This window comes from Rhinopithecus bieti, unplaced genomic scaffold (assembly GCF_001698545.2).
Source record: "Rhinopithecus bieti isolate Rb0 unplaced genomic scaffold, ASM169854v2 scaffold_3043, whole genome shotgun sequence".
Classification (NCBI taxonomy): Eukaryota; Metazoa; Chordata; class Mammalia; order Primates; family Cercopithecidae; genus Rhinopithecus; species Rhinopithecus bieti.
In genome coordinates, this window is record NW_016804580.1 from 3362773 (window position 1) to 3379465 (window position 16693).

Sequence of the window (16693 nt, forward strand, 5' to 3'; positions counted from 1 at the left end):
AAAAAAAAAAAAAAAAAAAAAAAATGGGGAGAGGAGAGAGGGAAGGAGGGAAAATTAATGTGAATATAAATAACTGACATATTTAAATAGCTTTGAGCTCTGGGATTGAATGCACTAAAATAAAAAGAGCTGTCCAGTTTTATTGATCAACAATTTACGCATGCCAGGCCAAAATACAAACTCATATGCCACTGTTTTTATGGTTGTAAATTCCAGTTTTCAGGCCCAAGTTAGTAAAAGTGGTAGACCCTGGCGAAAGAAATTTAATACATTTGACAAAAGCTATGTTTTTAATTCCATGCAATTTGTACTCAACTGTTTTGCTTTTTTGTTTGTAGTACTTCTGAGTGTTTTTTTTTTTTTGTCTAGTATAAATAGTGACAAATTAGAGATAATATACAACATTTAATTCAACTATGACCAATATTTAGTTATGTAGCTCTAGGGATAGAAGATTTGTAGCTATTATATGAATCTACAAAAATTACAGTTTTAATTGTTTCATAGTAATCATTATTGTGCAATCTTAGCTTAATTTATCGCCAACATTCCCTTAATTGCATATGCAGCTTTATTTTCAGTGGATCTTACATTCAAGAGGATTTGCATATTCATCATTTGTAAACTCCCATTATGAGAAACCAGATTGTGAATACATTCATAAATCATTTCCATAACCAATTGCTTCAGTTTTAACACAAATAAAAGTGAAAATGATGTATATTGAGTCTACAGTCTTTTAAAAATTTTCATCAGGTTGTTCTTAGGTCATTTATTCATTTATCAAACAAGTATACATTGAGCATCTATTATGCCAATAATTTTTTTAGGTAGTGGTTTGATAGCAGTGAAAAAACAAATAGTAATCTTTGCATTCTCCAAGCTTACAACTTAGGGAGAAAAATGATACTAAGCAAATAAATAATAGAGTTTATGTCAAGTGGTGATATTTGCTATGGAGAACAGTAAAGCAAAAAACTGTGAGAAGAAGTTTCAGAAATGAGGATGAGATGGAGGATGGAGGTCATAAAATGTAGTTAGATTCTGGATGCGTTTTTTGGATAATGTGGAAATTTGCTGATGGATTGCATGTTTGGTGAGAGAGAGAGAAAGAGATGAGTCTTGGAAGACGCCCAATTTCTCACCTTCACTCACCTCATATTTAACTTTTTTAAGTTAAATATGAGATTTGGCAATATAGAGGTCAATCTTGATATATGCAGTTTCAGGGGAGTGGTAAAGGTGACCAAAAAACAAACAAAGAAGGAATAAAATACTGATCTGTGCTACAACATGGATGAGCCTCAAAAACATTTTGCTGAGTGAAAGAAGCCAAGCACAAAGGCTACAGCCTCCATGATTCCATTTAAATTGTCAGTATGTTCACATTAAAATATATAATCTGAGAAAAATAGCCAAAGAATAGAGGAAACAAGCCATGTGAATATTAGATATGTTGACAAAAAGAGTCAAGCTCTGTAAAATATTAAAGGAGATTTATTCTGAGCCAAACATGAGTGACCAATGGGTCATGACACAGTCCTCAGGAGATCCTGAGAACAGATGCCCAAGGTGGTCGGGCTACAGGTTGGTTTTATACAATTTAGGGAGACATAAAATATCAATCAATGCATGCAAGATGTACATTGGTTGAGTTTAGAAAGGCAGAACAACTGAAAGAGGGGGCTCCAGGTCATAGGTGGATTTAAAAATTTTCTGATTGACCATTGGTTGAGTTATTATCTAAAGACCTGGAATATAGGAAGTCATTCTAGGTTACAGTAAGAAGTGGTGGAGATCAAGGTTTTATCATGTAGATGAAGCCTCCAGGTAGCAAGCTTCAGAGAGAATAGACCGTAGATGTTTCTTATCAGACTTAGTTTGTTCTACCAGTAATTGCAAAAGGGAGGAGGGTATAATGAGGCATGTCTGGCTTCACTTTCCCATCATGGCCTGAACCAATTTTACAGGTTAACTTTGGAATGTCCGTGGATGAGAGGAGGGGTCCATTCAGATGGCTGGGGGCTTAGGGTTTAATTTTTTCATTTATAGATCCAGTGATAAATGCAAGGCCTTGAGGAAAGAGGCCTTGGTTTATATGAGGAAGGTCATAGTAAAGCATTCATGTTTACTTCATGTAGGATGAAAACCCATGGAAGAGCAGAGGAGACATGATCTGACCCACATATCTAAGATTATAGTGGAGCAAGGACAACCACAGGAAGAAAAAGTAAAAGTGAAGTTACTAAGACGATCAAGAAGTTACTAAGACGATCAAGAAAGAGATGGTGTTTCCTGAGCCAGAGTTGGTAGTAGTAGTGGAGGTCATAAAATGTAGTTAGATTCTGGATGTGCTTTATTGATAATGCAGAAATTTGCTGATGAATTGCATGTTTGGTGAGAGAGAGAGAGAAATAGATGAGTCATGGAAGACTCCCAATTTCTTGCCTTAACTAGAAGGATGGGGTTTCATTAACTGGGATAAGAAAGGCTGTGGGAAGAGTAAGTTTAGGTTGAGAAAAATCAGAGGTTTATTTGAGATAGTAACTGCCCACGGGGTTCACCTTGCCCACTGCCTCGAAAGAGCCAATTGATCAAGACAGGGGAATTGCAATAGAGAAAGAGTAATTCACGCAGAGCCGGCTGTGTGGGAGACCGGAGTTATATTAACATTCAAATCAATCTCCCTGAGCATTCAGGGAGCAGAGTTTTAAAGGATAACTTGGTGGGCGGGGGGAAGCCAGTGAGCCAGGAGTGCTGACTGGTCAGAGATGAAATCGCAGGGAGTTGGAGCTGTCTTCTTGTGCTCAGTCAGTTCCTAGGATGAGGCCACAAGATCAGATGAGCCAGTTTATTGACCTGGGTGTTGCCAGTTGATCCATCAAGTGCAGGGTCTGCAAAATATGTCAATCATTGATCTTAGGAGCAGTTTAGGGAGGGTCAGAATCTTATGGCCTCCAGCTGCATGACTCCAAACCCATAATTTCTAATCTTGTGGCTAATGTTAGTCCTACAAAGGCCATCTAGTCCCCAGGCAAGAAGGAGGTCTGCTTTGGGAAAGGGCTGTTACCAACTTTATTTAAACTATAAACTAAGTTCCTCCCAAAGTTAGTCCAGCCTACACCCAGGAATGAGCAAGGACAGCTTGGAAGGTAGAAGTAAGATGGAGTCAATTAAGTTAGATCTCTTTCACTGTCTCAGTTGTACTTTTGCAAAGGTGGTTTCAAGATTTAGACCTATTTCTGTGACCTGAGGGAAGAGGCTTAAGTCAGTAACAGGATACTGCTGGAGTGTAGAGTTGGAGTCCAGCAAAACTTTTAGGCCTGAGGTATAATTTTATGAGTCATCAGTGTTTAGGAAAGGATTTAATGGCATGCGACTAGGTGATATTAACAAGGTTGTGGGTTTGTAAAGAGGAGAAGAGATGGAAAGACTGAGCTTTGAGGCAGTCTCATGTTGAGCAGATGAGGGAAAACCACAAGAGAGACTGAGAAAAAAATAGCTGGCAACACGAGCAGAAAACCAGAAGAGAGTTTTATGCAAAAGCCTCGTGAAGAAAATATTTCAAGAAAAAGGGAGAGAGCAGCTCTGTCCAATAATAATGATATGTCAAGTATGTTGATGAAAAAAAGTTAAATATGAGATTTGGCAATATAGAGGTCAATCTTGATATATGCAGTTTCAGGGGAGTGGTAAAGGTGACCAAAAAACAAACAAACAAAGAAGGAATAAAATACTGATCCATGTTACAGCATGGATGAACCTCAAAAACATTTTGCTGAGTGAAAGAAGCCAAGCACAAAGGCTACAACCTCCATAATTCCATTTGTGTGAAATAGCCAGAGGTGGAAATCCATAGAGATAGAAATCAGATGTAGTGGCTGCCAGGGGAGGGGGGGAGAAGAGAGAACGGTGAAGTGACTGAGGGGTACAAGTGATGAAAATGTCTTGGAATTAGGTAGTTTGATAATTGCACAGCATTGCAGATTTAATAAAAGCCACTGATTTGACACTTTTTTTTGATCGAAGCAGAGTTTTGCTCTTGTTGCCCAGGCTAGAGTGTGGTGGCACGATCTCAGCTCACTGTGACCTCTGCCCCTGGCTAATTTTTGTATTTCTAGTAGAGACGGAGTTTTGCCATGTTGGTCAGGCTTATCTCAAACTCCTGACCTCAGGTGAGCCACCTGCCTCAGCCTCCCCAAAGTGCTGGGATTACAGGCATGAGCCACTGTGCCTAGTCTTTTTTTTTTTTTTTGATGGAGCTTCGCTCTGTCACCCAGGTTGAAGTGCAGTCGTGTGATCTCGCCTCACTGCAGCCTCTGTCTCCTGGGTTCAAGCAATTCTCCTGTCTCAGTTTTCCTAGCTGGGATTGCAGGCGTGTACCACCACACCTTGCTAATATTTGTATTTTTGGTAGAGATGGGAGTTCACCATGTTGGCCAGGCTGGTCTCAAATTCCTGAACTCAAGTGATCCACCTGCCTCCGCCTCCCAAAGTGCTGGGGTCACAGGCATGAGCCACTGTGCCCGGCCTACTTGTATACTTTAAAATAGATAAAATGGAAATAGTAAGTCATATGTTTTGTGATGTTTATCTCAATTTTTAAAAAACTGTTATTGACATAGGTTCAAGAGAGAATAGGAGGGGAAAGAACTGGTGTTGGAGTCAGTGTGAGAATAGGCAGAACTTTGAGAAGTTTGTTGGAGAAGGTTGTCGGGTCAGGAGAATGTTTTTCTAAGATGGATGAAGTTTTGGCCATTTAGGTCCTGAAGGAGATGATCTTGTTGAGAAAGAGAACACACTGTTGTAAATGAGAGGAGAGGAAATTGGCAGCATGATTCCTTAAATAGCCAACAGAGATGAAATTTCTGTCTAAACGGAAGACGTCATCCAGGGAAGGGTATGGAGAGCTGACCCGTTCCTACAGAGGGCAAAGCATGTGGACAGCCGGCCAGTGAGATTGATGATGAGACTTGTAAAGTTTTCTTCTGATTTCTCTCATCTCCTCAATGAAATATAAAGCAAGATGGTAAGCTGAGAATGATGATAGGGAAGGAAGAGCTGGAAGTTAAAAGAGGGAATAGAAGGCTTTGAACAGTTGTCTAGGAATGTGGAAAAGGAAAGAATGAGGGTCACCGTGACACCATGCAGTGAGTAGTCATCAATACGAAGTCATTTCTGTTTGCATGACTGTGAACAAAGTGAAATCTGCATGATTTCTTCACTCCATTCAGCTGTACAGATACAGGCTAGAGTAGGCGAAGGGATGTATTTTCTAGTGTTTTTGCCATGAGAGTATGGAGAAATATGAGCATGGCCAAGGAGTGACTGCTTGTCTGACATCTGTAATAAAGGAAATGAAGACATGATATGTGAGGGAAATAATTGAAAAGAATTTAGGACCCTGGGCTTGTAGAACTTGGCACAGTCGAAATATTGTTAGAGTAGAGATATGAAAAGAAGTGAGCTGGAAAGGTAGGGATGATGGTTGGGGAGTGGACCACTTGAAATTAAGACAAGGAAACGTTATCATCGTTAGTAATGGTAATACTCCTTTTGAAGAGTGTGGCAGAGGTTGTTTTTCATCAAAGTTCTCCTTCAAGGTCATCAATAAGAAGAGATCAAGAAACTGAGAAGCAAATAAAAGTGAATATTGAAATGACAAAGAATGACAGTGAGCTCAGAGCTAGAATCTTCAGGGGTTGAGGGACAGGGTACCCTCAGGGATCACCTACAGTGTCTGTAGGTGATTGTAACAAGCTGGAACACTGAGGGGTGCCATTTGACATCATGAGAGTCAAAGCTTGGGTATCTAGGAAGGTCAGGGCATACCACTGTCTGCAAGTGGTATGGGCAGGAAAGACTACCTTCAAGTCTTATATTGGGAGGGCTTGGGGAAAAGAAAACAAAAAAACAGGCACAATTTTTTTTTTTTTAGATGGAGTCTTGCTCTGTTGCCCAGGCTGGAGTGAAGTGGCGTGACCTTGGCTTACTGCAACCTCCGCCTCCTGGGTTCAAGCAATTCTCCTGCCTCAGCCTCCCTAGTAGCTGGGATTGTGGATGCATGCCACCACGCCCAGCTAATTTTTGCATTTTTAGTAGAGATGGGGTTTTGCCATGTTGGCCAGGCTGGTCTCAAACTCCCGAACTCAGGTGATCCACCCGCCTTGGCCTCCCAAAGGCCGGTCCACGGCTGGGATTAAAGGTGTGAGCCACCATGGTCAGCCAACAGGCACAATTTGAGAAAGCTCCAGAGAAAGCAGTTCCAGGGAAGATCCACCTTCAGGTTTAACGGCACACCATATCTTGTATTGGACATATGTATAACTGTCCTTCAAATAATAGACTCTGAGTTCTAACATTAGACAGTTTTTTCACTCTTGTGAAGGATTGGCTTTGGGACTTGCCAGTCACTATGGAGATATGATTAAAATCCCGAGACACTGGCATGGTTGTTTTGTTCTGTTTTTCTCTGTCTCTATGTGAGTGGTGTGTGTGTGTGTGTGAGTGAGAGAGAGAGAGAGATAGGGTTACCTAAAGGGTGGTAGAGAAATTGGTTACAGAGTGCTTTGTAGAATGAATATTAACATTTAAAAGAAATACTTGAGTCTTTCCAGTTGCACCTGCATTTCACTTCTTGCCAATCTTTAAATTTAACAGATGGAATTTTACTGTGTCAGGAAGCATTGAATGCTGAGCAGGAGCTATGCCATCCAGATACAGATCTCTGCAGATTTGATACTACAGATGAAGAATTGAGATGTAAGTGTTAAATTGAGATATTCACTTTTCTGGTGTATATGCAATATATGAGACCCAGAGACCATTCACAAGCCAACCTATGTTGACATTAATGTCCTAGTTTTAGCTGGAGTGTTATTGGGAGGCTGTGGTGGTTTATACCAAATGCATCAATTTAAGGCCATGTCATTTTGTAAAACAAACTGAAACCATCTTGGAATTATATGCAATGTTTCTTCTATAATATTTCAGTGTGGTTATGAATAGTAAATAATTTAACTAATCTAATCCCATAAAGTAGGTAAGGCAAAATAAAAAGCCATTTTAAAAATTGTTGACTGGGTATGGTGGCTGATGCCTATAATCCCAGCACTTTGAGGGGCTGGGATGAGAGGATTGCTTGAGGCCAAGAGCTCAAAATCAGCCTGGGCAATATAGCAAAATGTCATCTCTACCAAAAAAAAAAAAAAAAAAAAAAATACCCGGGCATGGTGGCGTGCACCTGTGGTCCTAGCTGCTTGGGAGGCTGAGGCTGGAATATTGTTTGAGCCCAGGAGTTTGAGGCTACAGTGGGCTCTGATTGCACCACTGCATTTGGCCTGGGTGGCAGAGCGAGACCCTGTCTCTTAACAAAATTAAAACATATTGTGACGGAAGTGGTGACGCATACAAGAAAAACTAGGAATCTCCTTTTTTTATGGCAATGATTCTCATTTGAGAGGATATCATACATGTGGATCAACTGAAAAAGTTTTGCAAAATAGAGTTGCTGGTACACTCTAAGACTTATTGAATTCCAACTTCCATATGTAAATTAGTGTGTACTAATGTGTATGTGTGTATATAAGCCTTTTGGTTGATTACAATACGTAACCTGGTTAAGCAGCCACTCTAGCAGACTAATAGTCCACCAAGATCTTTTTCTCCCCTGTTTAGTGTGTCAGGCCTGTGGGTTTGAATTTGACATGTGTGAGTGGACATCAGAGGCATCTGTTGGCCAAATTTCCTGGATGCGCACAAAAGCGAGAGAGGTCCCTGCATTAGAATCCATACCTCAGCAGGATCAAGGAGGTGATGATGAAGGTAGAAAAAAAAATTATCTTTTGTGTATTACTTTTAGAATTCTGTTTTATGGTGACTAGTTATAAGACATTACATAGGGGGCATTGGTAAATATACTGAGTATATTTTATTGAAAATACACCCTGCAATAGGAGCTGAAGGTGAAAATAACAATTATGTTTCCAACAGTGTAAAAAAAGAGTTGTACTAGGTTAACAATTTTTTTTTAAGTTTTATTGTTTCCTTCAGGAGTTATTATTGTGTGAACAAAAAGGAAAAGTATTAAAAGGCTTTTTTTGTTACGCCTGTTAGCTTTCTTTTCTTTTCTTTTTTTTTTTTTTAAAGAGTCTTACTCTGTCACCCAGTTTGGAATGCAGTGGTGAGATCTCGGCTCACTGCAACCCTCGCCTCCTCGGTTCAAGCGATTCTCCTGCCTCCGCCTCCTGAGAAGCTGGGACTACAGGCACGTGCCACCATGCCTGGATAATTTTTGAATTTTTAGTAGAGACAGAATTTCAACATGTTGGCCAGGCTTGTCTCGAACTCCTGACCTCAAGTGTTCCACCAACCTTAGCCTCCCAAAGTGCTGGGATTACAGGTGTGAGCCATCATGCCTGGCCAAGTCTGCTAGCTTTTTCTTTTCTTTTCTTTTCTTTTTCCTTCCTTCCTTCCTTCCTTCCTTCCTTCCTTCCTTCCTTCCTTCCTTCCTTCCTTTTTCTTTCTTTCTTTTTTTTTTTAACACTGCCATGTTGTCTATGAGTTTCTTCCTCTTGCTAACATATTAATTTATATTTTCTATTTACTTTTATTCTTTTGCTTTTTTTCTTTCCTCCTTTTCTTTGAGGGGTGAGTATTGTTACATTTTATTTTATTTTTTTCACTGATCTGGAAGCTTTAATTTNATTACCATTTCAACATTCCATAGTTTTAAGTGATGTAGTGTTTACCTTAAATATTAAGACTAGACAGCATAATCTTCCCTAAAAAGTGGTGTTCATTTGTAATTCTGACATCAGTGGCCTATCAAGGTAACTTTCTTGAAGCTACAGAACATTTCACTTTTTTCCTTTCCTCCCTCCCTCCCTCCTTCCCTCCCTCCTTCCTTCCTTCCTTCCCTCCTTTTCCTTTTCTTTCTTTTTTTTTTTTTTTTTCTCTTCCTTTTCTTTCTTTCTTTTTTTTTTTAACACTGCCATGTTGTCTATGAGTTTCTTCCTCTTGCTAACATATTAATTTATATTTTCTATTTACTTTTATTCTTTTTGCTTTTTTTCTTTCCTCCTTTTCTTTGAGGGGTGAGTATTGTTACATTTTTATTTTTATTTTTTTCACTGATCTGGAAGCTTTAATTTATATATCTTATTGTTATGACTATTCTTGATTTTAGGATATATTCTTTATATGAAATTTCTTTAACAAAGCCTAAAGTGATTTAGTATTTCTACTTTTGTGAACATGAGAAAGACCAAAGTACCATTTAATTATTTTTTGGTCCTGAGTTACAGTTGAACATTTTAAAGAGTTTTAAAGTTAGTATCTTGTTATGATACTTATAACTATTAAGATCATATATTTCATTATTTTTCTTACCACTGTTTTTTAGATTTTATGCTTTCCTTCTTGGTTCCCTTATCCCCTTGCAAAGGTTGACTCTTTAATCAATTGTTCTTAATCAATTGTTCTCTTATTTAGAAAAGATCTGTGGTGATGAGCTCCCACAGTATCTGTAAACTTAAAATGTTTTAAAATTGTTCTCACTTCTAAATACTAATTTATCTGATCATACAATTTTAGAAATTTTTTTTTTTAATTTCTAAGTACAGGGTGATTTTCCCTCTTTAGCTCCTGATATGTACTGTAGTGACTGAGAAGTCTGAGTGCAAGTAATTTTTTTTAGTTTAATGCAGATTTAAAAAATGTTTCTTTATCTTTGATATTTGAAAATTTCAGTATGATGAGTGCAGGAATGAGTATATGTTTAATTTTTAATGCTCAGAATGCACATATATCATCATTTGCAGAAATTGTTATTTTATTCAAGTAATTCTCTCTTACTCCCTCTAATCTTTTCATCTTGAGTTTCTATTAAACACAACTAATGTTCACACTCCATAACTTGACTACTACTTTTTATTTTCTATATAATTTACTCTATTTTGAGTTATATTTCAGGGCTTCTGGTACATGAATTTTCTCTTTGACACTATGGCCAGTCTAGGTTATATTCTGCCTATTGGGCATTTAATTTAAAGTATTAATTTATTTTTGTTTTAAGTTTATACTTGCTAATATTTTCTTATTTATTTCCTAGTGTATCTTAATATGTTTTTAATAGAATGTATTAGAATTGTATGAAATTTAATTTCTTTTTTGTATAATTTATAAATGTAATTAGTTTTTGCTGTCTTTAGCATTATATTTATATGTTTTATTGTGCTGATTATTATTATTTTTTATTTTTTGGGGATAGTAGTAATATTGTTATTATTGTTATTTATTTTATTTAAGTTCCGGGCTACATGTGCAGGATGTGCAGGTTTGTTACATAAGTAAACATGTGCTGTGGTAGTTTGCTGCACCTGTCAGCCCATTACCTAGGTATTAAGACCAGCATGCATTAGCTATTTATCCCGATGCTCTCCCTCCCCTCACACCTCAACAGGCCCCAGTGTGTGTTGCTTCCTTTCATGTGTCTGTGTTCACGTTGTTCAACTGCCACATATAAGTGAGAACATGTGGTGCTTGGCTTTCTGTTCCAGCATTAGTTTGCTGAGGATAATGGCTTCCAGCTCCACCCATGCTCCTGCAAAGGACATGATCTCATTCCTTTTTATGGCTGCACAGTATTCCATGGTGTATATGTACCTCATTTCCTTTGTCCAGTCTATCATTGATGGGCATTTGGGTTGATTCCCTGTCTTTGATATTGTGAATAGTGTACAGACTATTTTCAAAAAGATTAGTAGACTTTACTTTTTAGGATTATTCTTTTCAAACTGTGTTTTTTGCCTTGCAGATGCCTTGTAATTTTTTGTTGAAAGTCAGACATGATTTACTTTGTAAAAAGCATTAATGTAAATAGTGTGAGCTTTTACATTACGTTTATCCAGCTAAGGATTATGTTATGCTTAGTATTTGCTGTAGCTGTAAATATCTGAGGCTGAAATTTTGTCTAATGTTCTTGTTTTTGTCTTTCTTATTGTATTTGGGTTTCCCTCGAGACTTCTTTTAAAATAGTGTCTGAGACATGCAGCTCTTTCAGTAGCATTAAGAAGCATTTCAGACTTTATTTCTGAAAATGAAGTAAAATTACAGAAATCTCTTTATAAATCTGTGTTGTCAATGTTATTAAGTTCAAGAATAGCTCAAACTGGTTTTAAATATCAGATGGGGAAAAACTTATCTACAATATCTTTATGTAAAACAAAATCCATAAGTGACGTTTAAAAGGACTGTAGATATCTCATACCTCTGTGTGGCTTGGTAAGGAAGAAGGCATTTTAAGTTGTATTTCCTAAAACTATAAACGATTTTCTACAAAAAATAAATCAGAAAATCATCCAAAGGGGCAAGAATTCTGGGAAAGATGAAGAGAAATTCTTGATTAAAAAAAGGATTGAATTGTGATATTTGAAAGAAAATGACAATAATTTGGTGGTGTAGCAATTTGTATATGTAGATTTCTTTTATAGGAATCTTGAATTTTTACAAAAGCGTATTATCAAATTTTGTTTATAGAAATTAGGAGGAGATTTCTCTACATATTGGAGCTAATATAAAAATTAAAACCTCTTATTTGTAGTTGATATAATCATTTGAAAACATTCTGTCCTTTTAAGTAAAATATTTACGTTTTAAGTCCGGTTTTGAAAACTTCAGAAATGTAATAGTTTTAGTCAGACAGAAAGAAGCTAATGTTTTCCTAAATTGCTTCTTTTTTCTTTTATATTTCAGGTTATTACGTATGGGTAGGGGCTAAGCATGCTTTTCCTCTTAACCATGTAGACAGCAGGGCTTACCTAAATAGCTCTGTGTGTCATTGCGTGGGCAAGAGCTGTCATCTTCAATTCTATTATACTATGGAAAGCAGTGTCCTGAGAGTAAGACTGTATGATAATAAGGTAAGAAGAAAGTTGCAGTTATTTCAAATTCATTGAATCAGTGAAGTTTCTAACTCTTGGCAACTTGTGTTTCGATTTCTCAGTTGCACATAAGCTTTTATTCTTGAACTTGACTTTATTTGGTATACTTTTAAAAAGAATTATTAAGAAACAAGCATAGGGGACACTCTCATGTACAAAAGTTAATGTGATAAGCTGCCCAATATTATTTCATAAAGTTTTCAAAATTCATCAAAGTATATTAAAGAAACTGTAGCTCTAATAAAAATGAGATAGCTGAGATTCTGTATCGTGAGCTCTGTATTGAAGCTCTGATGTGATCTGTTTTGGGCATTACATCTATATATCGTTAGAACTATAATGGTTGAAACTTGTTTGGGTAGCCGTCGACGTAATTTTCAAGACTGGTAATTATTGATTAAATATTGAAAAAATGGCACACTGGGTAGACTGAGTGCATTCTTCTTCTCTCTCTCCTTGTCCAACGTGCTCAGTGAGTTCTAAAGTGTAAAGTTGGGTGAGTACTCCAATTAGAAAAGAGATAAAACAAACTGACAGCTGATTCCATAGTATAGGAAAAAACCTGCTTTTTCTACTCTTATGCCCTCAGCACTCCCAATATCTTACTTCTGACACCAGATTCGTGGTTTTTTTTTTTTTTTTTTTTTCCCCAGCACAGCAATTCAGTTCTCTAGCAGACACCAACTGAGTGTCCTATGATTTGCCTCAGTTCTGACACTAGCTACCTGGAGATAGTGCAGATTCCACGGGTTGAGGTCTCAGGCCCACAATACTACCCCTACTTCAGATGTCAATCACAAGCTTCCTATTGTGAGCTGTGCCTCTTACCTACCAGCTATAAATTGCAGTTCCCATGGCCCCCTTCTTAGGTTTGATAATTTGCTAGGATGGCTCACAGAATTCACGAAAACATTTTACTCATGTTTACCCACTTATTATTAGAAATGTAGATGAACAATCATATGGAAGAGATGAATAGGGCAAGGTATGTGGGAAGAGGGGTGGTGCTTCGCTTCCATGCATCCCTGGGTGTGCACCCTCTAAGAATCAGCACATGTTCAGCAATCTAGAAGCTCTCTGAAACCTGTACTGCAGAAATTTTTGTAGAAGATTTGCCATGTAGGTATGATCAATTATTAGCTTAATCGCCAGCCCCTCTCTTCTTTCTAGAAGAGGTGGGACTGAAAGTTCCAAGGTTCTAATCATAGCTTGATCTTTCTGGTGATGAGTCCCCTAAGATTTTATTAATATCCCTATTGATTAGCAAATTCACAGGTTTTTGTGAACTCTCTGCCAGAAACTGGAGATGAATAAATATATTCATAATAAACAATACATAATGTATAATTATATGTAATATAATATATAACAAGTAATGTATTATTTAATGTATCCAGATTTATATGGATTCACATAATTACATCTATGTGGATGTGAGATATCTATAGATATAGATATATATCTCTACACATCCACATAGATGTAAAAATATAGATAAATATGGATGTGATATATATACATACATCACATATCTATAGATGTGGATGTGATATATATATATCTTCCCACACATTCATATACACACATATATATATGTAAAGTAATGTACATATGCATATACATTCTTTTTTAATTGGATGCGATATAATTTTTCTGGCATTCTATAACTTGTTATGTTTTTGTGATTTTTTGCAGTAGTACTTTGTAGTCACTGCCCTGCAATCTATTTAATATATTTCATTCCATTTGGTAAGGTGTGGGGGGAGGAAGAAAAGGGGACAGCATCTCCTTATCTTCCTGCAGCACTACAAACTGTCCAGATACATGGCATCAATTTTACTGAAAAGGAAGAGAGAAAAAATTTAACTGTATGCATATATGTTCCACCATTCATGCCTCAATATTTCAGTTGCTGTCACCTGTGCTGTTTGAACCAATCCCAGTGAGCCTCCATGCAATCTGCAACATTCTATAATTTCCAGCTCCTTCTTCAATAAAGGCATAGTAGATAAATTCTAGAATAATTTCGTTGAGTTTAAATTATAGTTAAAAATGGTTGAATTATATATGTGGGCCTATGGTAATGCTTTTCAGATAACAGATAATTATTTCATTAAAATTGAATGAGTTCGTAGCCTAAATTTAAGTAGAAATTTGTATTATAATATGATCTAATCCTGAGGATTATTTTAATCTGCTCTGAAAATGAGTGATGCATTTTAAAACTTTAAATGCATATAGAATGGGATTATGTTTTTAATTATGAATGTGTGTATGTATTGTGTATGTAATTATGAATGTGTGTGTATTATGTAATTATGAATGTGTGTATGTAGTATGTATGTAATTATGAATGTATATAGATTGGAATTACTGAAAATGAGCAGTGCTATTCTTCCGGTGGCTTTAGAACTATGCAAGAAAGGAGTGAAAACAAATTGGCTTCAAGTATTACATTGTATATAAATGATGTTAGTTACCACACATCGTTAACTCTATTAATCAGTAATACAGTTATCAAGATTCTGTCTGTCATAAGAAAAGAAGTTAATCACAGGGAAATGATCTAGTGCAGAACCAAATGGTTGTACATTTTAGAGATTGTTGATTGATGCTTGATTCGTTAGACAGTATTCTGTGAGGTGTCCTGTCTTTTCTGACACTATTTGCTATCCTCTATACGTATGTTACTCACTGATGCAAAATCTGCATCAAAGTACATATAAGTCACAAGTCAGCGTTGGCCGGGCGCGGTGGCTCAAGCCTGTAATCCCAGCACTTTGGGAGGCCGAGACGGGCGGATCACAAGGTCAGGAGATCGAGACCATCCTGGCTAACACAGTGAAACCCCGTCTCTACTAAAATACAAAAAAAACTAGCCGGGCGAGGTGGCGGGCGCCTGTAGTCCCAGCTACTCGGGAGGCTGAGGCAGGAGAATGGCGTAAACCCGAGAGGCGGAGCTTGCAGTGAGCTGAGATCCGGCCACTGCACTCCAGTCCGGGCGACAGAGCGAGACTCCGCCTCAAAACAAAACAAAACAAAACAAAACAAAAAAACAAGTCAGTGTTTTATCACACACTTAAAAGGACTCCAAAGTTATCATTTAAAAAAATAGCTCTTGATGAAAATGATGATTTACATCTTTCTATGAATAGAATGCTGTTTTCTGTTGTGAATATCTGTTACTCTATAAATGTGAGCAGGTAAGCTAAGAAATATCTAGCAAGAATGCTGAAAATTGTTTTCTTTATTTCCAGAGGACATTAGAACTTAAAAAGTGAAAAACTCAGGGGAAGGCAAGTTGTTTAATACAAAGTTCACTCTTTAAAATCAACTGAATTGTGTAGCAATTAAAGTTTGTACCATCTAACTATTCTTGGGTTAGATCTGTGTCCATGATCTATAAAATAATACTCATAGCAACAGCCTACTTTTTATTCTGTGTAAAGTTTCCATATAATTATTTACCAAAAAAATTGTGTGTAATTTTTCTTTACAACCAAATTTACTTATAATTCTTTACCAGATTACATGGTCTTATTCCTAGATGTGATCAAAAGTAGTGAAACTCAACAATGTTGATTTTGGTACCCTTGATTTCTTTACTGGAAGAGGAAAGCATAGACTGGCATCTCTAAGCAATAGAGTGTTAATAAATATGTTAAATATTTTTCTTGAAAGTTAAATCAGCATTATTGATCCTGGACTGGGGGAGCAAAGATATGTTTTTTTAAAATTATTTACTGATTTTAACATAAAAGAAAAGTAGAACATCACTTGAAAAGCTTTGCTGAGTTGGAGATTTCTTTTTTGCATTAACACCTGTGAAAAGTAACTAGAAAGAGGGAGAGTAAGAACAGAAATAAAATGAAACCTGATTTCACTTAGAATAAATTCTTTTACAAAACATTGCTAGTGCCGTCAGACTGGAAAATGTATAGAAAAATTTAGATCTCATTCACTGTGTGCTATGAACTTGGCTTATGAAAAACCATTTAAGTTTGGAAAGAACACTGCTCACTTTTCAAAAAAATGTAAGTGCACCCATCTTCAGGGGGGACAGAGGGGAATCAATTAGTCACTGTGAAAAAAGAGCACAGTACCTCTAAATTATTTTCATAAAATGAAAGTGGGGGAAAGTGGTGAATGCAGTTTGCCAAGAGGTGTCACTAAAAGCATCTGTGGAGGGTGTAAGTGTTTTGATGCTAAATTACTGAAGTTGTGTAAGAAATAAGTAGAAGAAAAATTAGTTGCTTGTCTCAACTTTTTATAACTCCAGTTCATCCTGATCCACCATGAAAGCTATCAGCCGACAGTATGTCCACCCCATGTACTTCATTGTCTTGTGGAAATCTTCGCAGTTGATATGAATAAGTAATGAAGTACATTGTAATGGATTTAGACTATCTTCTGAAATATTTAGGACTTGGAAATTTGGAGTAGGCATCTGAGGGTGCAGGACTAAGTTGAAAGTAGATTCATTTTTAGAAAATCTTGGGCATGAATAAAATATGTGAGGCTGAGTGAGGAGACAAATACTGATATCACATGTCGTTTGGATTACAACAAGATGTTGCCTTTCAGGGCTGCTTTCTATCTCATGCTAGAAAGTGGGACAGAGCCAGGCTCAGAGCTCAACCTGAGATATAATTATGTCATTCTTCACATTTTTATCATGTTGTTACCTAAAAAATTAGTGCATTCTATATGTAAACATTATGAACAATTTGGTCTATTTTTGGGGAGAAATG

The 16693-nt window shown here is 36.8% G+C and overlaps 1 protein-coding gene across 2 annotated transcripts in view; it reads left to right on the top strand.

The window, feature by feature from the left end:
- The window catches only part of MALRD1 (MAM and LDL receptor class A domain containing 1), a 715118-nt gene that overhangs the window by 72703 nt on the left and 625722 nt on the right, over nt 1–16693 (top strand). For both annotated transcript variants that reach the window (XM_017869225.1, XM_017869224.1), the window contains exons 6-8: nt 6661–6762; nt 7678–7824; nt 11755–11921. In XM_017869225.1, coding sequence (XP_017724714.1) covers nt 6661–6762; nt 7678–7824; nt 11755–11921 — 416 coding nt within the window. The remainder of the gene's footprint in view (nt 1–6660; nt 6763–7677; nt 7825–11754; nt 11922–16693) is intronic.